Source organism: Notamacropus eugenii, chromosome 6 (assembly GCF_028372415.1).
Source record: "Notamacropus eugenii isolate mMacEug1 chromosome 6, mMacEug1.pri_v2, whole genome shotgun sequence".
In the NCBI taxonomy this organism is placed as follows: Eukaryota; Metazoa; Chordata; class Mammalia; order Diprotodontia; family Macropodidae; genus Notamacropus; species Notamacropus eugenii.
In genome coordinates, this window is record NC_092877.1 from 217,398,761 (window position 1) to 217,420,862 (window position 22,102).

The window sequence follows — 22,102 nt, forward strand, 5'->3', positions numbered from 1 at the left end:
TATTTAATATGAAAGGCAAGTACTATATACTTAACTCTATATAATAGACTCTTCATAATAACCAGGTTTTAAATACCATAACAGTGAAAAGCGTTGTGCTCTCTTTACAATGGAGGAAGGAGGAATGAGTTGAAGGTGAATATAATTAGCATGGTTTGGGGGTAATCTAAAGTATCAATTGATTTATTAATTAGTATATAGTAACTCCTAAATGAAATGTAAATCAAACATGAGATTTTTTAATTTTCAAGTGAAATTATTAAAGATTTTCTGGACCATAATAATTAAGACCTTTGGTTTAAAGCGCTACCAAGTCTTGAAACATAGTTAGGCATTTTAGAAGGATAAAAGAAAATCATGTTCTTTAGTTGAAATTACACTATTAAACCTACAAAGTATCTATCAGACTACCTTGGAAAAGCCTTGCAAAAACTATGTGGATGGAGCCTTGTTATCATAGTTTACTGTAGAAGAACATTTGCTTTAACATTCAGCAAAATGGGATATATCGGGCTTAAAAAATATTTAATATTAATTTCTTTCAAATGACTTGTCTAAATTATTGGCTTTAGTCTTAAATCATATACATTGAGTGTTTTGAAGTGCCTTATTACACTTTGGTCCTACAAAGATCCCCTCCTCTTAAATTAAATAAGATGTTCATTGGATTTAAAACAACAATAATAAGTGTACATAACTATGTAATAGTTTTTCTTTTGTATTTAATACACATTCTTGTTAGTTGTGAAAAAGAAACTACTTGTGTACCATAATATGTCGCTCATCTTCCAAAGGCGAGCAAATTTTTTTTTGATTTAGTGAATGCTCAAACTAATATTGGCAAAGTGTTTCTAGGAAAATGTGGTGTTTTCCTTTATAACTAAGCCATAGAGCTTCTGTTTGGATACTTTGCATGCCTGGTTTAAATTTTGAGTTTCAAGGAGGTAAGCCAGAGCTGAATGAATCAGCATTTTGGTGATTTGGCAATCGTGGACTCCTTCCCTTTATGGTTTTGTGGATTGGCCATCCAACCTCCTGAAACAGCCAGGCAAAGTACGTATGAAAGGCTTATAAAGAGGTTTTCATTGTATGACCGACATTAGTCATAGTCTCAAGTCAGAGACTGCATTAAAAGCAGAAGCCACTTTATTGGTTTTATAAAAATTTTTAAGTCAGTGAATAATAACTGTGACAAAGCCATTAGGTGGACAAAGAAGTCACTCTTAAGAGACTAGATCTTGGTTTGTCTTTATATGGGCTTTAGATACCTCTATGTTTGCTGTAGTCTCTTGTTTGAAACCACCAAGTGCCTGATCCAAAAGAATAGTTGAAAAAGCCAGGCCCCAAAGATTATGTTTGATTAAGAACTTTTTTTCTTTTTTATAAAGCATATACCAAGGTGTGCCCAGTAAATTCATACATGGGTGTGGTGCTCTCAGAGCCACACTGCAACATTCCATACCCTAGTAAAACATTCTGTAAGAAACACTGCTGTCCAAGTGAATAAGACATTCTAAAGACCTTGCTTTGTTGATTTAGTTCTCCAGAATAAGTATTTCGCACCAGCTTATAAAATTGGTAGGATTCAGAGGAAGCTTAAAAGTTTATTTTTTTTCTATTCAGAATAGCAAAATGCATGACAATGATTAAGTGGATACTATAGTCCATTTAAAACATTCAGACCGAAAAAGGAGAGCACTTGATATACCCTGCCTCCTTGTATGTATGTATGAATTTACTTTTACTTTTGTGCTAATATACTCTGTGACCTCTTTCCTAAGTAATCTGGCCTTAATAAATTAACCTTTCAAATTTTCTTTTTTGTAGAAGCATAGTCATATGCCTGAGTAAAATGGTTATATGCTTTGTCCAACCCCCTACCCAACCCAACTAGCAACCCAAACCTCCAAACCCCACACTGCGTATATTTTTGTGACCACTATTTGAAATAGCCAGATTTAATGAGAAGAGGCAGCTAGATAAGGAAATACTAACAGTTTCAGGTGTAGTTATATTTTACTTACAATAACTGAAATATGCATTTATTTTTTGTTATCTGATGGATCATTTATAGATTGAAGATCCTTTTAACAGACTCAATTAAGAGTCGCAGTGCATAGAGCACCAGATTGAGTCGAAGACCTGAGTTCAGGTCCTACTCACTTGCTGTGTGATATCCTAGACAAATCATTTAAGCTCCTTCAGCTTTACTTTCTTCATCTATAAAATGGGAGTACTAATAACTCCTATCTCAGAGGTCTGTAGTGTAGAAATATAATACAGGTAAAGTTCTTTATAGACCTTAAAGTACTAGGTAACTGCCAGATGGTACTATTAACTTTTCTGATTTTATACTTAAAATGTATCGCTTTTGTAAGTGATCCCCACAGCCCACCAGTCAGTCTGTAGGAGTCTGTCATTCCCCTGACTTTGTTACCTAAACAGTGCAATATTTTCTGCAGAATCAAAGGTACAACTGTCCTTTTGCAAAAACTAGAGGGCCTAGGGAAGGTGGCTTGGTAAACCTGTAATTTTTCATTTGAAAATCATCTATAAAATAAAACATAAAGGAGTTTATAAGTTTCAGTAACTTGTGATCCAATTTTAAGGCCTCCCTTACTCATTTTCTCTGGTTACTATAAAGCACTTTTCTCACTCTGTTTTCTGTTACCAAGAAACACTCACTTGAATCCTCTGGTACTCAGTATTGCCCCAGCATGTTAGCAGATCCTTTTTAATACCTAGAAGAGACAGACAGGGAGGAATCTCCCTATATGTGTAATCATTCTCCTCCCCACCTTGTATTTCCATCTAACTAATGTCAGAAGTTTTTGCACATCCCCTTACATGAAGAAAACTGTATCAATTGAAAATTTAGGAGTGGCCTAATGTAGTTTGAAATGTCTCCTGTAGATTTTTTTTTTAAGCGTTTAAAAGCTGTCTTGTCTATGGGACTGGCCAGGAAGTACATTACTCCCCAGATTTTCCCCGCTGTCAGAATATTAGATAAACCATGTCTGTCATTTCGTAATGTAAAGTGATAGTTTGAAGGTCACTTTCTGACTTGGTTGAAAGCTCTCCAAAGGGTGTGTACCAGCAAAACTACTTACTGAGCTGAAGATAAATAAAGCTCATAAAAGTTATGTTATTAGAGAAGGAAAAATCTTAATGCCTGCATCACTCCTAGTGGCTAAACAAGGCTGTGGCCCCAGGGCTTAATGGGATTGTGGCCCATTGGGATTTTTGTCTGTGACTACACAAAGCTTGGAAGAGAATACGGCTAAAAACAGATGGATGGTGTTTGTTCACATTCAGTGGCATTACCTGGGTAGTTGCGATGGTTTATTTCCTTTAAAGCCAGAGAGAGGTAGTATCTCTGGAAATCTGGGCAGAAAATGAAAGAACAAGATCTTTTGATTGTTAAAAGGACTGAAGGGTTGGTGAGCAAAGAGAAACTAAAAAGATTATATGTAAAATGGATGTGAAAGCAGACAGAAGATGAAGAATGATTACTTAGTAGGGAAAAAGTTATTTAGGAATTGCTTAAGATGAAACTACTTTTAATATTTCATAAGATACAATTTAATATCCAAGCTACTATTTATTTATAGCCCTTTTTAGTTCACATAGCTTTATAAATGATTTAACAATACTGGAGATACAGTACTAACACAAAAAAAGGAAACAAATTCTTTTCTTAGCCTTTAAATATTCATCGAGATCAGAGTTTAAAGGAAAACGAAATGCTTTGGAAATGAATATCCAACAAAGGTGTAGAAAGACGTTATAAATATCTATTACTATGTGGAAGCATATTTACATAATTTTAAGAAGCCACACATATTTGTTCCCTAAATCCAAGTCCTCATGCCAAGTTTCCTGTAGTAAAGTTGGCAGTGCTGTAAGAATTAAAAGAAGCTGAATTAAAGAACTAAAGCAGTTGAGGAAAACATTCCTCTTCAGGGATGTGTTTAATTAAACTCTCCATTTGTCGGAGAGAAGCTATGCCACTTCCCCCCCCCCCCCAAAAAAAATACTGTTATCTATAATTGAACTTTTATAGTGTATTCATACCTTTTGTTTCAAACAGACCTTGATTTAGGTTAATGGCACATATTTATAACAATGTAGTAGAAATGACATCTTACCCTTCTCTTTTAGGTTTTCAAAGCACTTTCCTTATAACACTATGAGGGAAGTACTTAAATATTATCTTTATTGTACAAATGAGGAAACTGAGGTTAAGTGAACTGCCTCAAATCACAGATTCAAAAGTATCTGGGGTGGGATTTGAACCCAAAGTTCATAGCTCCAAGTCCAGCCCTCTTTATCTACTACATTCCCCTTTCTCTCACATATTAGGAATGGAGAAAACAGGTAAAAAGCATAACCTTGGAGATTTGGAGATACATAGTCACGTATATCTATGTGTATGTGCCCATGTGTGTATTTGTGTATTTGGGGAGGAGAGAAAGGGACAGTAGAGAGAGAAAGAGAGAAGAGAGACTGAACATATAACGATTTCCAGGGTTGTATTATGTTGGGCCTCTAGTCCCTGGCACCATTTGGTCGCTAACTAAAGATCTTAGCCCCACAAAAGGTGAATTAATTAAACTATTACTTTTAAATGATGGAGAAAGATGCAAGAAAGTACGCTGCCATTGTGGTTTAGTCAGCAGTCTGTTAGATCTGGATTCTCAGTCATCTTAGTAACCAGTTTGGGGAGCTCAGCCATATGACTTAACTGTCCTCACCTCTATTTCTTCAGGACACCTGTGCCGTTATAAAAGGTTGTGAAACCCTCCAGTGAAAGCAGACACCATCTCCATCTTCCTAACAGCAGCCCCTAAGTGCACATGCGTATTCACATATGTACTAAACTTCTGACTAGCTTAGCCAAGTAAAAGTGCTACTGTTTTTGGCAAATCCCCCGGTAGTATCATAATTGATCAGATTACAGGGGTGCCAAACTATGTGTTACTGAAGGATAGTTATGGGATTGTAAATAGCTTTTTGTGTTTGCAATGAAGCCCAGTTATGTTGTGCCTGATGTAAAATCAGGAGATGAAGGTATTCTTTTATTGAAGCAAACATGTGGAAAATTGCTCTAGATTGTTATAGTATAGAACATCTCCCCTGAAAGGAATGAGGTTCATCTATAGGGCAGACTCAGACAGTAGCACTTTATTGGGGTTACTGCTGGTCTCTAGATGGTCAAAGCAAATAACGTCATGTCCATCCAAACTATTATACCATCCCAGGGGCACATTTTCTCATCTCTAGTGTTATATTCTAAACTGTCAGTAGACATTAACTCAGTCAGTGGTGATGTCCTACCACCTAGAGATGAACTCTGCCTCAGAATGATGTTTTCCACTTCAGTGCCACTCGTCTGGCAATTACTGGGTCATTAATATCATTGCGTGCGATTAGTGACGGTGGAATGAGCAAGAGGTTCGTGCGTTTGTTGGTTGTTGGGTTTTTTCTACCATTATGAAGTTTTTGCCATAACCCTTTCTTAACCAGGCACTTCCATTATTACACAAAAGCCAAGAATTGTTTGTTTTTTTTAACAGCAGATTCAGTCAGAAAAGAAGTTTGGGTTTTCTGTGTGGAAAGGGTAGGATACAAAAAATGCTTCCTCGCATAATATATCTCATATATTTTTTTTTCTTCCAAAACTGCCAGTAGAGAAAATAACAGTCACTTGGATGTTAACCAATTCCATTAGTTTTGTTAAGCAGACCTCATCATGGCACTAGGGAAGCAATTCTCTCTATTTATATTTGTTTGTGTATAATGAAGCTCCTCTCACTGTTTCCAGAAGGCCAACTTTGTAAAATGTTTACTGACTTCAGTTGAAACTGATCATTTAGTCACCTTCTTAAAGAAACTCCAACTCATCTTCATTAATGGCTTTTTGTGGATGATATAATTTCCCTCTCACATGCATAATGCATCCTCTCTTCATATAGACATCCGATCTTTCCATATTTATTTACCATGTTTGAATCACTATGGCAATAAGAGAAGATCTCTTAAAGTATGTTGATGAGTCGCTTTCTGGTAAAGTCATTTTAGAACTTATCCTAATGAGATACTTCACCAGCATGAGTCTTTCTAACTTTTTAGCAGTAGAATTGGGGGTCTATTAAAGGGTTCTCCACTCCAGCAGAATACACTTCTTAGAACTTAATTACACAGGGAATACAGTGATGGATCTAGCTAGAGAATTTGTTGTTTTTGATTTTTTTTTTGAGAGGGAGCACAAAGGGGAGAGTTTTTGGTAGGAGAAGAAAATAAAACAAACTACACCATGCTCAGTTTCACGCATTTTAGCATTTTTTCTAGTTGAAGAAAGGCAGACAATTTATCCTGGCTAGGACTGTTTGATCTTCCTGAGAAAGTAGGATGTGTTGGAGAGAGCTTGGGAAGGTACTGTGGACTTTATCTTTCTCTGTTGTTTTGCTCTCAGGACTAGGAAGTGACAGTTATGGCTTGTCTTTTAAACAAAGTTAATGATGACTTCTGGAATGCAAATTGATGAAATTAGGTGGTCTAAGCTGTAGATCTTCTATGTGGTTTTAGAAGACTGTGACCGTCTATGAGTAAGATGAGGTGAATTTGTTGTTTTCTGAATCCTATGTATTTAATGTTTCTTAATCGTTACTATTACTTGCACTTTTGAGATGGACACCCAGGGATGTGTAGTTAAGGCATGTGCAGTGTGACTCAGCTCTGAGTCTCTCACCTGAGAATGGCTGGAGCAATAAGTGTCATGAAAACATCTTGTGTTCATGTTCATATCAAAGTATCTTTTAAAAAACATCTTAAACTTGTAAATTCCCATCCTTCCCTTTTCCAATGTATTTGTAGAATAGATTATTATATACGTAATGCTTATTGCAAACTAGTAGAGAAGGTAGACCCTTACATACTTACTATCTTTTATTTCAGAATTAATATATCTACAGTAGCCTTTTGGTGTTTGTGGGAAATAGTAAACTGGTTGAAAAGATCAAATTGTAGCTTGTTACTCTAGAGACAGTTTGATAGAGTAGACAGAGCACACATCTTGGAGTCAGGGGCCTTGGGCTCAAATCCTGCCTGTAATGCTTACCATCTGGGTGACATTGGGCAAGTCCCCATTTTTAAAACAAGACCCTGAGAGTCCTTTCAGCTGCAACATATAATCCCATTTAAATTAGTTTTCTATATGATTTACTTTTACCTCTCAAAAAAGTATCTATTATTAGCATTTTGAATTTTTAGTCCAAAACGACTAGAACCCGACACTTGGATGTTGTATAAGATTTTCTTACATACAAAAATCACAACCATGGTACAGTGTTTTACAAGTGAAAATAACATACTCATTTTAGTAAAGCAAAACCAGTAACACATGGATGGGGAGATTCAAAGGAGTGGAAAGAAATGCTGAATTGCACATTTCCTCATGGAGACGTTTGTTTGTCTTGTCCCGGTTGATTCTTTCTTACTGCAAAGGGAAAATACATAGAAGCATCTACAGTGTTTGCTTCAGAAGAAGGTGAAATTTGCTTTCATGGGAATAAGTTCCTAGGTAGAGTTTTGAAAGGATGCTGATGACTTACTCTTGTGACAGACTAGTCTAGCAGCCCTCTTGGAGTCATGCAGTACTGCGCTCTTCATTCAGGGCATTTTCCAAAAGCTCTTTGCTGCTTTTGTACCTTTAGCCATGCTTTCTCTGAAATTCCTTAATTGGCTACAAAGCAAAATTAACACTTGTCTTTGGTTGAATATGGCCATGACTATGTTTAGTCCTTAGCTGCCTTGAAAGGATGGGATAGGAAGTAGACCTTTGTTTTCATTGGTATGGGAGGCTCCCAGGTGAGGAAATTCCATCTGTCAAGACATTCCAGTTGACACATTCTCCCCAGCAGAGTCTTAGAGAGTTTGCTAGAGCTGAGAATTGTGGACCTGTATCACATAGTCAGCATGTGTGAAGAATGTAGACCTGAATGCAGGTCTAGCTTCACTACAAGGCTGTCTCTCTGGACCACATTCTCTCTCTCTGAAAAGGAGAGCTGTGTGTTGTTAATGCTGACAGAGGCATCATGCCACTTCAATTTGGTGCCTAGAAGTTCATTCTTTTTCTGGTCCTCATCTCTTGAAGTATATTTTTGAATGTGTTAACATTTGATGACAGTGAGTTAAGATAGATGTATCCTGATTTTGTTGCACAATACTTTTCGTATTAAGTAACCTAACATCTATCCACCTACATATTCCTTAGCTGGCATAACTCATTCCATTTTTGTTTCTAGTGGAAACCCAAAGATTTGTAAAAAGGAGAAGTATATTCCAGTTCATATTTCATGTGCATTTTTAACAATCACTTTGCCTTTCTTTTCTTTATAGATTATCTTGTGTTAATATCTTCATTTTCTACATGAAAGTCTTCTGGTATGATCAAATGAGATGGAATTTGTAAAAAGCACTTAGCATAGGATCTAGCACATAGAAGACCCTATTAAATGCTTATTCCTTTCCCTTTATTGAGATATCAGAAATCTGTCTTGCAAGCCTCCATTTCTGAATAGAGGTGGAAAGGACCAAAGAAACCTCAGGCTTGCATGGATGGTACATGACAGCATGCATAGGAGATGATCCTTAGAGGATTTGCTTTGTTGTTTCACACAGAGGTAGCGTAGCAGATGAACTAGCCTTGAAGCTGGGCAGCGAGATCCAGGGCAGATCACTTAACCTTAACACTTTCTAAGGCTCTGAGGCACAGAGAAGACACTGGCCTACACTGGTAGAACTCCTTCCCTGCACCAAAGAAATCACCAGTGCAGTCCATAATCATGAATTTGCTTTATAGTTAAATGAAAGTGAGATTACGATGTCATTATTAATCCATCAAATGAGACTGAATTGATGATAACAGTAAATGCTGCTTTTCACAAAGTCCAAGTTTTTACTTCTATAGAAAACATTTCAACTGTTTTCCAGTTCCTCTCTCTCTTTGATTGGCCTTTTCTGTTTTGAGGAATATTTTATTGAATTTAGGATACCAAACTGGTTTCAATTCTCTCCTTCTGCCCATCTGTACTTAAAAGTAATTTACACATAAGAAGTAGTGCTTAGTGTATTCAAGTACCAGGCTTGAATTTTCATGGGTTTTATAGTTTAATTTTTTTTTTAAAAAAATAATCAAGGTAATAGGGATTTTTCTTTTTAGTTTTTAGAGTGAAACAGCCTTGATTTTGCATTCTTACCATCATTTCCAATCTCTTTGTGAATGGAAAGCCATATATAGGCACAAATCCAGCAGCTTAATTCTCCATCTGATTAGAGCAGTGTTACCAACGTGATGGGCTGGACACAGCCAAGATCCATGCAGCAGCTTAGCCTCCTGGGAAGCACAGTAATAAGGATCGAATGAAGACATATTAAAATGTAATATTACTTCCTCTCCATGGGGACTGTATAAAAATCATAGCCAGAAATACTCTTGTCTGCTTATTCTGGTTTTCTTGGGTTGCCTTTTTTTGTGCTGCTAGCCAGGGCAGTACACACGTAGTTAGCAAGGGCTGCAAGTAAGTGTAAAAGAAGAGAACTGAGGAATCTCGAAATTTGATCAGTGTCGCTTTCAGAAACATTTGGGGACATTTAAACAATATGGACTCTGGATATCTATGACTGAATAATGATCTTTACATACTGCAAATCAAGCTTTGAGATCTGCCTGATGGAGAACTGTTTATGGCAACTTCCCATCTGATATATTGTTTTTTTTCTTGGAGCTTGTAGTGATTTCCACTTACCAGAAGCTCAGCTATGACAAAATCAGACTTTTTTTTTCCTGTTTAATTGAGTAAATATAGCAATCCATTTAGCAATTTCATGTTTGTAGCTTCATTAGGTTATGATGAAGATAATCTAGAAATACTTGCCATTTCTGGTGCATTATTTAATTGAGGATTAATGAATAAATGTATCTTTGCTTTCTTATGACAAAAATTTTTTAAAAAATAAAGCAGATGCTGAAATCATTGGTTCATGTGCTCCTAAAATTCTATTACTAAGTTTTATTTCCCAAGCATTGGGTAATGTCTTTTTTTTTTTTTTTTTTTCAAATCACACTGTGTTTTAAAGGCTTCATGATGGTGGTGTTGCTGGAATGATAAGACTCAGAGTATTAATTTCTCTTTTCAAATGCAGACAATTAATTTCATGATTTCATAACTGTTCATGCCTTCAGTTGAAGTCATCATTTTAAAAAAACTACCAATCATGACAAAAACCCCAAAATAACAAAGTGAAAGGAATCTCCGTGCTATAGCAAAATCTTTACTGTAGTCAAAGCCAGTGTAAGAGGGCTACAGGACTATGGTTACCCTTTTCCCTTCCTCAGATAAGCATATAATAGATTGGGGACAGGGAGAATTGGATCAAGGTAGCTTTGTAATTTGCATCTAGGATCAAATATAAAACCAGCTGAAAACATTCAGGAATATTTTGCACTTTGGTACACTGAGCTTTCAACAAGTATTAACATCTTGAAACGGTGTTTTCTTTGACATCTGAGATGATTTCTCCCTTATAAAATGGAAGTCCTTCATCACTGTGAAGCCTAGAGAAGTGGGTTTCAGCTACCCCCACCCAAACAGCCCCATAGACAAATACATCAGGTGATATTTTGACAGTCTTAATGACATTTTTGGAAATAATTTCCTCCAGTAACCTTGGCTAATTATCAGTTTAATTAAAGGGAGGAGCAGAGCCTAGTCCTTTTCTGAAAGTCATTTCTTAGAATATGCAGCCAGTCCATGGCTCTAAGCAATATCCTGTATCTTCAGAAGAACCATTGGAAGGCAGGAAAAATGGTTTCTATGGAAGATTCATTCATCTAATATCAGTACCTCAAAAGCTGGCCTTAGCAAAAGTGAAACAAACCACACACACACACACACACACACACACACACACAACAAAACCAAAAGCCAGTTTGATGTCATAAAAAACCAACACCATACATCCACTTCATTGTAGTTTTGATCAGTCTTATACAGTAACACTGCTGAGATAGGTCTGCCTTCCTCACCTCATCTTATCTTCTTGTGTCTCTGAAGTGTTAACTCAAACTGCCTCTGTGATGGGTACTAGTTCTATTTATTTTTTTATTGATTGATTGATTTTATGTGTGGGAGAGTTTGGTTTGACTGCATTTTAGGTTAAATCCTGCTGTTCCCAACATAACGGAAATATTATTCAGAAGATAAGAAATTTTAAAGTGACCCAAATATTGGTAGTCTAAGTCACTCAAAAATCAGAATCAATCAGGATTGACTACCTAGACTAGATTCTTAACCAGGAGTCTGAACTTATTTTAAACAATACTTTCGTAGCTTTTCCTCCAGTGTAATTGGTGTCATTTGTAAACCCATGTATTTTATTTTTATGCATTTAAAAATGTTATTCTGGGAAAGGACCCATAGACTGGACTGTCAAATTGGATCTTAATGCACACAAAAAAGATTAAGAACCTATTACCTGCATGTCTGTTCAACTTTTTAAAAATACTATTTCTATGTATCATTACATCCTTCCTTTCTGCCTTCCCCCTGTCCGTATGTTTGGGCACAAGGTATATAAAGTTTTTTCACATTTGGTCTATAAAAAAAGTACCTTTTGGTACCTGCATGGTTGATTCTACATCCAGAATTTCTCCCTTCTCCCCCACTTTCAGATGTAAAAAAAAGCAAACATTTCTTCCCATTATTTTTGAGGAGACTATGGAAGCATGTTTCAGATCTTGTTTTTATCATATGACAGCATGAGCAATGATTTTTTTTTTAACCCTTTCATATTGTGGGGCTTTATGAGGGTACTTATATCTCTACAACAGAGAATAAGACATATTGAAAGACTACTCATTAGCTAATAGCAGAAGTACAAATGTAAGATGGGGCAAAGAAAAAAAGCAGTCAATCTAATGAATGTAAATTGTAAAGCACTGAGGAATGCACATAAATAAGTGAGGTCATCTTCTAAGCATGAGTCACAGTTCTACATCTCATTCTTCTTGTACCTCTTTTATTTGAAAAAAAAAAATCAAAAGAGGGAAGAGCTTTGAGTCAAGAACCAAACCATGTAGGGTAGGGCCTTGTTGAATCTATATTCAGAGATGATGGGAGCCCATTTAGAGAAATACGTGGTTTTCTAATGTGTTTGCATTTTTAAAAAAAGAAAAGGATGAATGGATTTATTGATAGATTAGAAATAGAGAAGATCTTAAATCTGTGTTTGAATTTGATGAAGGGGGAGGAAAAAAGGAAAACCTGAGGACTCTAATGAAACATGATGAACTTGGATTCTTGAAAGCCATAAAGATTCAGTTTATTGCTTAGGTTCATGCAGACTGTTAAGTTGTTACCATTAAGTAGTATGGCAATTAATTTAACTATTTCTTCTGAATTAGTGGTGAGTTCAGGTACATCAGTAAAATAATGTGATTAGTAATATTATTAGTAGAGCTTTCAAGCTGATAGACTGTATTTGGTACAGGGGTAAGAATGCTTTTTTTTTTTTTTTAAATTAGAGAACCCTTAGTTCAGATTCTAGGTCTGCTACTCATTACCTGCCTGATCTTAAGGTCTCCAGGTCTCAGTTTCCTCATTTGTTGGACCACATGACCTCAGGTCCTATCCAGCTCTCATGTGAGCTTTTTGTGGAAGGAATCTATTGCAATAAAGTTATTTTAAGTTTAGAATTTAACTTAGTTTTGCAAGGGCCTGTTAAATGAAAAAATTCACTACCAGCTCTAGCAGGAAGGTTAAGACTGGGGGTGGATTATAAACATCAATTGATTGATCAATAAGCATTTCTTAAATGCTTGCTATATGCCAGACAATGTGTTAAGTTCAGAGGCTACAAAGATAAGTGAAATTGTTCTTGTCCCCAAGGTGCTTACATTCTAGCAGGAAAGATAACATGAACATATAAATAAATATATCAGAGATTCTAAGACTTGGAAGGGAAGAAGGTACAGATTCCAATAATGGGACCCACTAGTGCAAGGGTTAGGAGGCTAGATATTTAGCATTGTATGTGAGACCAGCATAACTGGACCATAGAGTGTGTGGAAGGGAGTAATGTGTAAGAATACTCAAAAGATTAAAAAAAAGTTGTGACAAATTTAATATGCCAGACAGAAGAGTTTATATTAGAACTTAGAAAGGAAGTAACTAGAGTAATAGGGAGCCACTGGAGTTTATTGAATTGGAGAGGGGGTGGGGGATGTGCTTTGGGAAAAGCAAAAACCAGTATGCGTATGGGGAAACACCTGTTTAACTTTCTTAGGCAGAAAGCAGAACGAATCCTGAGAATTCGGGAAAAAAAGAGTAGTAAATGTGCTGTCTGCTGGTGCTTGAAAGGATCAGCTTTCAATATTTAAGTACTAGGTGCACGTATGGGGATCAGGTACAAATTAATTCTGGAACATCACATCTTGTATCCCCATTGGAGAATGCTCTTTGCACGTATGCCAGGAAAAACCTTGACCTTCCTTTACCTGCACAAAAGTGCATCAGCTATTTTCTATGTAAAGTTCTCTTGCTTTTCAGAGCCTTTTTTTTAATCACAAAAAAAATAATCCACTGTCATATGAAACACTCCATTCCTTGCCCTCTGCAGTTAAAAAGAAAGAAATACATTCTCCTTCTGAACCTCCTACTTCTGGCAACTTCTAGTCCTCTGAGGTTGGAACTGATATTACTAACCTAGTTATTTAAATAAAGTCTTCCCCTAATAGCCAATCTTTCAACTGCTTACCTTCAGTTAGGGAGCTCATTGGGAGTCTCTATTACAGGGGCCAGAACAAAGCATTTAAAAACAGAAAAATGTAATAGATAAAAGGATATTTAAACTAGGGTTGTCACCATGTCCACATTCTCTCCTTTTTCCTTTCTACTGAAAGTAGACAGTCAGTCCCCCATATATGGGTAGTAGCAGTGCACCCACCTAGCTACCTGTACTCTCAACCCTTAGGCACCAGATTGATGAATGTGAGGCATGTTGTGTCTAAAAAGAAGTCACCTCATATTCCTTCCTGGAATAGGGAATAGAGCAGATAGTGTTGTGGGTGGGAACCATCCACTTGAGTGTTTTCCCAAGACCTGACTCTTAGTGTGAAAGACAGGGCCCAGGCTGTGAATCTCTGAAAGCATACTAGCAGGAAAACCCTTTTTCTATTTTTAAAGTAGATGTCTATATTTAAAAAATGACATCAGGACCTGTAACCATACTTACAGGAGAATCAATCTCTTTTGAGATGCAGTAGAGGAGCCAGGGAAAAGAAAGGGTAAGGAGAGGTTGAGGGGAAAACAAAAAGGGTCCCTCTCTGTATTTCGCTCAGAGAACTTATATTCCCTGGTGGAGGGAGGAGACTCACACCAATTGTTCTTTCAACAGGAAATCTATACTGAAGGAAGCAGGTGTTGTTTGGTGATTGTCACTTTAAAAAATGACTGTATTAAGTACCTTGCTCTTTTGAGCTTATCCCTGAAATGGTTGATGGGTTGGCTTTTTTTGGAAGGCACTATCCCTTTCATCTAGAATAAGAATGCTTAGATAGTCAATTGTGAAGGAAGACGAAAGTGCTTAAGTAAATATGAAACCTAATAACATACATACACCACTGTTTATGTAAAAGATACAACCTGCCGATTTGTTCATTTTTATTTTTATTTTTTGTGGTTTTTTTGGTTTTCTTTTGTTTTTCTTTTGCTTTTTGACTTTGAGCATTTCATGCCTTTTGGGGAATAAACCCTTCTGGAAAACTTGACTGAGTGAGAGCGAATTCTTATTTTTTAAAATTGTTTTCAGACATTTCATGTTCATGTAAACTTGGCTTATTGATTTCCTGATTTTTTCTTTCCTTATTTTTTTTGTTCATTTTATTTTTAATCAGCTACATCAAATGGGTCTTTGGAGGGCCTGGATAACCAGGAGGGAGGGGTGTGCCAGACAAAAGCCATGAAGATCCTCATGAAAGTTGGACAAGGTAAAGACCATCTGCTGCTTCATGAAATCCCTTTGATCAGTTTCAGTCCCCACACGTAGAGTTCAGGCTTCTTTTAATAGGGTGGACCAGTGTGTGCCAACAGTCTAGCTCACTCATTCTTCCCCTGAGTTTTGAAAGCAAAGCCTATTTTACTGTACTCCGAGCTACTGACAGATTTCCTCAAGTCAATGTCATAAGAATCTTTCATTGGAGAGCCCTCTAAAAGGAAAGGCTAGCCAGGAAGCCAGCATCTCAGTATTTTTGGTTTTTTTTCTTCAAAAGCAAAATATCTCCACGGTTCAAAATTACATGATATAAAATGAAAACTGATGTTTCCACAGTTTTGCTCGCTCCTGAATTCTGACTACAGAAGAGGTTTTTGTTCATTGTGTCTTTTCATATATAGATAACCTATTGTGCAGAAAGAAAGAATTATTCTTCTAATTAGAAATTGGTATCGTAGTCAATCAACTTGCTCAGTTAAATTGAAATGTCATCTGCAAAGCTTTGCTTGCCAAATGCAAGAATCCCTATAGTTTCCACAGATGGCCTCACAATCTAAACCTCTGAAATCACTAGTATAACCATTTTGCTTTAAAAGGAAAATTACATTCTTGTATCTCACAGTACTTTGCATAAAGAATCTTCTGTTCAGAGCTATTCATGCCTCATGAGATCTATATCCAGCTCATAAAGCTTAATATCATTAGCTGTCTAAGCAGTAATTAATCATTTGTTTTTCATATAGATGCCAGTTCTTCTGGGTCAACCAGGAATAACGACCCAACAAGACGTCCAGAGCTGGAAGCTGGCACAAATGGAAAGAGTTCAACAACAAGTCCTTTTGTAAAACCAAATCCAGGTAGATAAGCATGATTTTGTTGTGGGGTGGTACATCCTAGCGAAATGATCAATTAGTCACTTCTCTTTCCCTCCCCGCCCTCCCCCCCCCATTACCCTAGGATTATTGGGTTTTCTGTCTGACTGATTATTTTGTTGAAAATATTGTCATCTGTTATCAGCTGAAGGCAATCTTTTAGGAATATAACAGAGTAAAAATATTTTTGTTTCCCCCACCCCATCAAAGCTTCTGTAGGCAGGGAAACAAGCGCATCACCTCTCCTTCACCACCCTGCTCCACCTGGTTAAATTTAGAATCAGTTGCATCTAATAAGAATAAAATCTCTTTCCCAGAAAGTTTGGGCTATACGTATCTCAAAATAGCTTTATTTAGCTTCTATAAGAGCTAGTCTATAACACTAGCCTGGCAGAGCAGAGTAATTTTCAGCCTTTTTTCCTTCCTAATGCATTATCAAGCTGGTTTTGCACGTCAGTTTCAATCTTACATTAACGTATATGTAATTAATGCTTTAATTTCTCATCTAATTATATCTAGTCCACAAAGAGCCCAATTGATCCTTTTGTACATTTCAGGTAGTTGGATTTTAAAGGATTGCTTTCTAGGCTCAGTCTTTTTTTTTTTTTTTTAATAGAGCACTTTTAAAAAATATTTTGCATTTTTAATTTACATAAAAATCAAACAGATCATTGACAGAGATTTAGAATACTGCCAGGCAAGCCTGATTGTCATTTAACTTCATTTTCTCAACAGTCTTCTTCTAGCCATGGCTGTATATTTGTTACCATGCTAATGAATTTTTTATACAGCACTTGTTGAGCGGACGTCAGCAATTTTGTGCTCTGGGATCTGTGTGCCCAGTGGGTAGTCATGTGAATTTAGCATCTGCAGCAATATTCTATCTCTTATCAAGCGTCAAGGAGGGAAGTTGTTATTTCTAACTTTCTATGACAAAATGTGTCAAATTCTTGTGACAAACTGATAAATGGATAATATAATGATGCCAGGCAATTTTTTTAGCTCTTAACATTTGGGTTGGCAGTCTGTTCAGTGTGAGAGTTTCTCCTGCCTTCCAACTGTATTTTAAGTGCAAATCAAAAAATAAAAATGGGTTACGAGTGGAACACTTTCCTGGTTCTCATCATCTTTTTCACGTTCTGAGGCTGTTCTGCCAGTAGGCGGGGCATTTCCTTAGAAGCCAGCTATTTTGAAGAATACTCCCATGAAACCACCACCCTTAAAGTAAGGCATCAGGGCAATCCAGTGTGAACAGTAAAACCGGAGCTGAGAATTGGCCATTTTCTTTTTCCTCCCCCTGCTGCTGCCTCAGGCTAGCCTAACATCGGTTCAAAGATGAGGCATGAATCAAGAGCTGGCTGTCATTGCCAGTCCTTGCCCCTGATGGATGATGATGTATAAAAGGAAAACAATGTGGTTTGAAAGCAGCATAAAAGTAAGACCCAGAGACACAAAGTCTTGTTTCCTATTGATTGCTGACTTCTGCTGTTTGCATTCAGCTGTCGAACAGGGTAATTGGTTTGTCAAAGTTTAGCTGCCAGTTAATTCTTTGGTTCTGCTTAGTTTTCACTTTTTTTTAAGGGCCTCAGAAATAGCCTGTCAGCATTGAGGACAGTGATATATTCTCTTTTTCTCTTTCTGTGTCTGATTCTCTCTAGGTTCTAGCACAGATGGCAACAGTGCTGGACATTCGGGGAACAATATCCTTGGTTCCGAAGTGGCCTTATTTGCAGGGATTGCTTCAGGATGCATCATCTTCATCGTCATCATCATCACGCTCGTGGTTCTTTTGCTTAAATACCGGAGAAGACACAGGAAGCATTCACCCCAGCACACGACGACACTGTCTCTCAGTACATTAGCCACCCCAAAGCGAAGTGGAAACAACAACGGCTCTGAGCCCAGTGACATTATTATCCCCTTAAGGACTGCAGACAGTGTTTTCTGCCCCCACTATGAAAAAGTCAGCGGAGATTATGGGCATCCAGTGTACATAGTCCAAGAAATGCCTCCACAGAGTCCAGCAAACATTTACTACAAGGTCTGAAAGAACTCTCTGGTGGTACCTTTTGATTTCCCAGAGGAAACTTACTGGTCAGATGCTTTCAGTTGAGGGTTTTTAATGACACCTTGTGCATTAGGATTGAGTAGAGCACAGTGGGGGAAAAAGGCACCAAGCCCCTTCGCAGAGAGCCTTCTTGAGCTGGACAGCTTACCTAGTCTGTAGAATTTCTGTCTTGGTGAATAAATATTCACTCGAAGCTGGAAGACTTTATATAGAAGATACCCATTCTGATTGCTGTACTCTTGTCACATTCATCACCCTCTAAGCCATGTGATGCTGCAGGCATTCGGGCATGTATAAAAAGCCAAGGAAAGAACGAGCGACTTGTGGACGATGATAGTTGTAGACATGCCGGGAAGGTGCAGTCTTCCAACTCGGTGTGTGTATTTCTCTCTCTGTCAGCGCCTACTGGATGTGTCCCACAGACCTCTGTGGCTCAGAAAGACTCTTAAAAGTTCTCTTGGTTTGAGTCCATCACTGTACATTCACTTGTGTTGTATCCAGGGCCCTGCCACTCCTCTTCACACAACATTTCCTTTCACTCCACATCCGGCATCACTAATGGAGCATTAATGTTGCTGGGAGCTCTCTGCTCCTTCCATTTGCTACAGCAGCTTTAGTTGAATGGGTAATACATTTTCTAGAAATTGTGTTTGCTAATAAGGAGCCTTCCAGCCAGAAGTTAGGCCGTCCGCCGAATAAGACTAGGAGTTTGTGGATGCGGGTAGGGCGGGAGAAAGGGCTGACTGCCACTGCAGTTCCATGCTGCTGCCTCTGAAACATGAAGCTGGAAACAAAACATTTTTTAGGTAGCACAGCACTCTGGTTTGCTAAGTTCTAAGAGGCAAGTAGGAGACACAACACCACACGCGGTGGATTAGGGCTGCATTTGAAGGAGTTCACTGTTATCAAATAGCAATGTTCAGAGAGGAAAAAAAATAGTACCTTTTGGTTCAGTAGAACAAAGGGGGGTGTTGTTAGTAAATGAACAAGCTTGGAGGGAAAGACAATAGTAGGCCGCTGATGATATATTAGGGCAGGACTGTTGTGGTACTGGCAATAAGAGACACAGCTATGAAGCTGTCGGAAAGTCTTAGTCTGCTTTGGGATGGTTTTTAAAGCAGACTCAGCTGCTATACTTATCACATTTTATGAAACACAGGGAAAGCATTTAGGAGAATAGCAGAGAGCCAAATCTGACCTAGAAGTTCAAAAGCCAAAGGTCAAATGGGCTGAAATTTCCATCATCATTGACATTATTAAAGAATTCTCATATATAAAAGGTAGGTCAGATCTCTCCCCCTCCCCCTCCCCTATCCCCTACACAGAGACCCAGATTCTTAAGCCTTATGACACTTTGGTTTATGGCGGTGCTGTCCCTGCTGCATGGTGAAGTCTAGGTACTGTGACTGACACAGCAGTTCACCCGGTGCTCTGTTTAAAAGTAAAGCACATATGGCAAACCTCTTAAGGGTCCACAAGACTGAAATAAATTATGATGTCGAGGGGGAGGAGGAAGATATGACTTATTTATAATAGGTGTATAGAACACAAGGGATATAAAATGAAAGATTATTACTAATATATATTTTAAGTTTGCACAGAGTGCACACCAGAAGATGTGAAATTCATTTGTGGCAGTTAAATGGTCTGACCTCTCAGTGCTTTAAAAAAAAAAATTTATTTTTTTTTTTTAAATTGGACAGCTACTTCTGGGAAAAACAACTTCATTCCAAAAATAACAATAATGAGAGCAAATACAAAAATAACAGAAGTCCTCTGAAGGCATCTCACGTAACAGTAGACTAGGAAATACAAGCCCCAACATACCAGGAAATCGATGTTGGTGCATCATATATTTAACAATGACAAGATGTTCCGGCATTTATTTTCTGTGTTGTGTTTTCCCTTGCCTTATGGCTGAAGTGTTCGCTAGAATCCAGCAAGTCACATTCAGGGGGTTCCAGTTAAAAGTTTAGCTTTTGTCCCCCTCCCCTCCCCTTCCCCTCCTTCTCCCTGCCCTCCCTTCTGAAGGAATAAAAGTAAACATGAAACCTACTTTTTATGTGCTATGCAAAATAGACATCTTTAATATGGTCCTGTTACTATGGTAACACTTTGCTTTTTGAATTGGAAGAAAAAAAATGTAGCAACAGCATTTTAAGGTTCTCAAACCTCCAGTGAGTACCTGTAAAAATGAACTGTCACAGAAATGATAATTCTCTCTATTTCCTGAACCTGAAAAATGATGTTGGTCCAAAATGCGTGTTTGTGTGAGAGAATGGGTGTGTGGCGTGTGTGTACATATATGTATAATATATATCTGCAATATATATTATATATATCTATATCATAGTTCTGTGGAATGTTGCCATGGTGACTAACCACAGTACATATGTAATTCTTTCCATCACCCCCAACCCTTTTCTTCTTTATGTGAATCCATACAAGATTTTCTTGTAAGCCATTAAAATTTTATTTTCAGGGTGGGGAGAGGGAAAAGAAGGGGGAACCTGGGAATAGTGAGTCTGATTTTAACAAAATCAAATTTATGTATCATCAGTTGGCTACATTTTGGTCATGTACTAAACTGTGAAAAATCAGATGAATCGATGAAGAGTTACCTGCAACCAATTGAAAATGTGTACTGTGTGTCTGTTTTGTGTCTGGTGCAGAATATGACAATCTACCAACTGTTCCTTTATTTGAAGTTGGTTCAGCTTTGGAAAGTTACTGTAAATGCCTTGCTTGTATTATCATCCCTAGTCACCTGACTTTGGAATTTGCACCATCATGTTTAAGTGAAGATGCTGTAAATAGGTTCAGATATACTGTATATGGATTCGGGGTGTTACAGTAGCCTTATTCACCTTTTTAATAAAATACACATGAAAACAAGACAGAAATGGCTTTTCTTAACCAGATTGTGTACATAGAGCAATGTTGGTTTTTTATAAAGTCTAAGCAAGATGTTTTGTATAAAATTTGAATTTTGCAATGTATTTAGCTACAGCTTGTTTAAAGGCAGTGTCTTTCCCCTTTGCACTGTAATGAGGAAAAAAAAAATGGTTTAAAAGGTTGCCAAATTGCTGCCTACTTGTGCCGTAATTGTGTACCATGAATATTTATTTAAAATTTTGTTGTCCAATTTGTAAGTAACACAGTATTATGCTTGAGTTATAAATATTTTTTTCTTTCTTTGTTTTTTTTTTTTAATAGCCTGTCATAGGTTTTTAAATCTGCTTTAGTTCCACATCGCAGTTAGTCCTCCCCCGTCCCCACCCTCACCCCCCCCCGGAAAATGAAATCCGTGAAAAATCACATTCCACGTCTGTTTCAAACTGAATTTGTTCTTAAAAAATAAAATATTTTTTTCCTATGGAAAAATTGCCTTCAAAGTATTTTCCTTTCCTCTTTTTTTCCTTTTCTTTTCTTTGGTTCTTTTCTTTTCTTTTCCCCTAGTCTTTTCCTCTGTAATTATCAGTCATTTTACCTGTAGCATTCTCTCTGGAGATCCGTATACACAAACTTTTCAAAGTAGGGCATGTACATTACATCGCCCTCAGTATCAGCTACACAGCCATGAGCTCAATCATTTCCTGAAAAACTAGCCACACATTTTAAAAATAATTTTATATCTTCATTTTTTAAAAACCCAGTCATTCTGAAACTGTCCCATCGTTTAATCAGAAGTGCATCATTTGGATACTCATCCACAAAGACACTGCACTTTGGTGGTGATGGTGGGATTGGATTGTGGTGGCAAAGGAAGGGAAAGATGTGTAGTTGTCCTAACTACTGCTTCGGAATTGTCTTAAGAGTTTCCACTTGGGAAAGGCAGCTCTCGCTCTATAATTCCCATTTTTCTTCCCTGAAAAACCGAGGCCCAGCGCATTTAGAGAAAATACTACTGACTACTCTCAGTAGGGAATGGTCTAGTTGAGTTTGCAGCAGTGGTGAAGGATTTGCTTTTTTTTTCTCTCAGGCTTCTCTCCTAATCAAATCAGCTGGCTCTGGCTTATGGCTATCATCTGTGGTTAAACAATGGCACCATTATGTGGCAGAAAGAACGCTGCCTTGGGAGTCAGGGGGCCTGGGCTCTGGACCTCGA

The 22,102-nt window shown here is 37.5% G+C and overlaps 1 protein-coding gene across 1 annotated transcript in view; it reads left to right on the forward strand.

Moving 5' to 3' along the window:
* The window catches only part of EFNB2 (ephrin B2), a 52,037-nt gene extending 30,659 nt beyond the window's left edge, over nucleotides 1-21,378 (forward strand). The window contains exons 3-5 of the mRNA XM_072621997.1: nucleotides 14,957-15,049; nucleotides 15,798-15,911; nucleotides 17,585-21,378. Of these exons, the coding sequence (XP_072478098.1) occupies nucleotides 14,957-15,049; nucleotides 15,798-15,911; nucleotides 17,585-17,973 (596 nt within the window). The 3' untranslated portion in view covers nucleotides 17,974-21,378. The remainder of the gene's footprint in view (nucleotides 1-14,956; nucleotides 15,050-15,797; nucleotides 15,912-17,584) is intronic.
* Nucleotides 21,379-22,102: the final 724 nt, after the last annotated feature.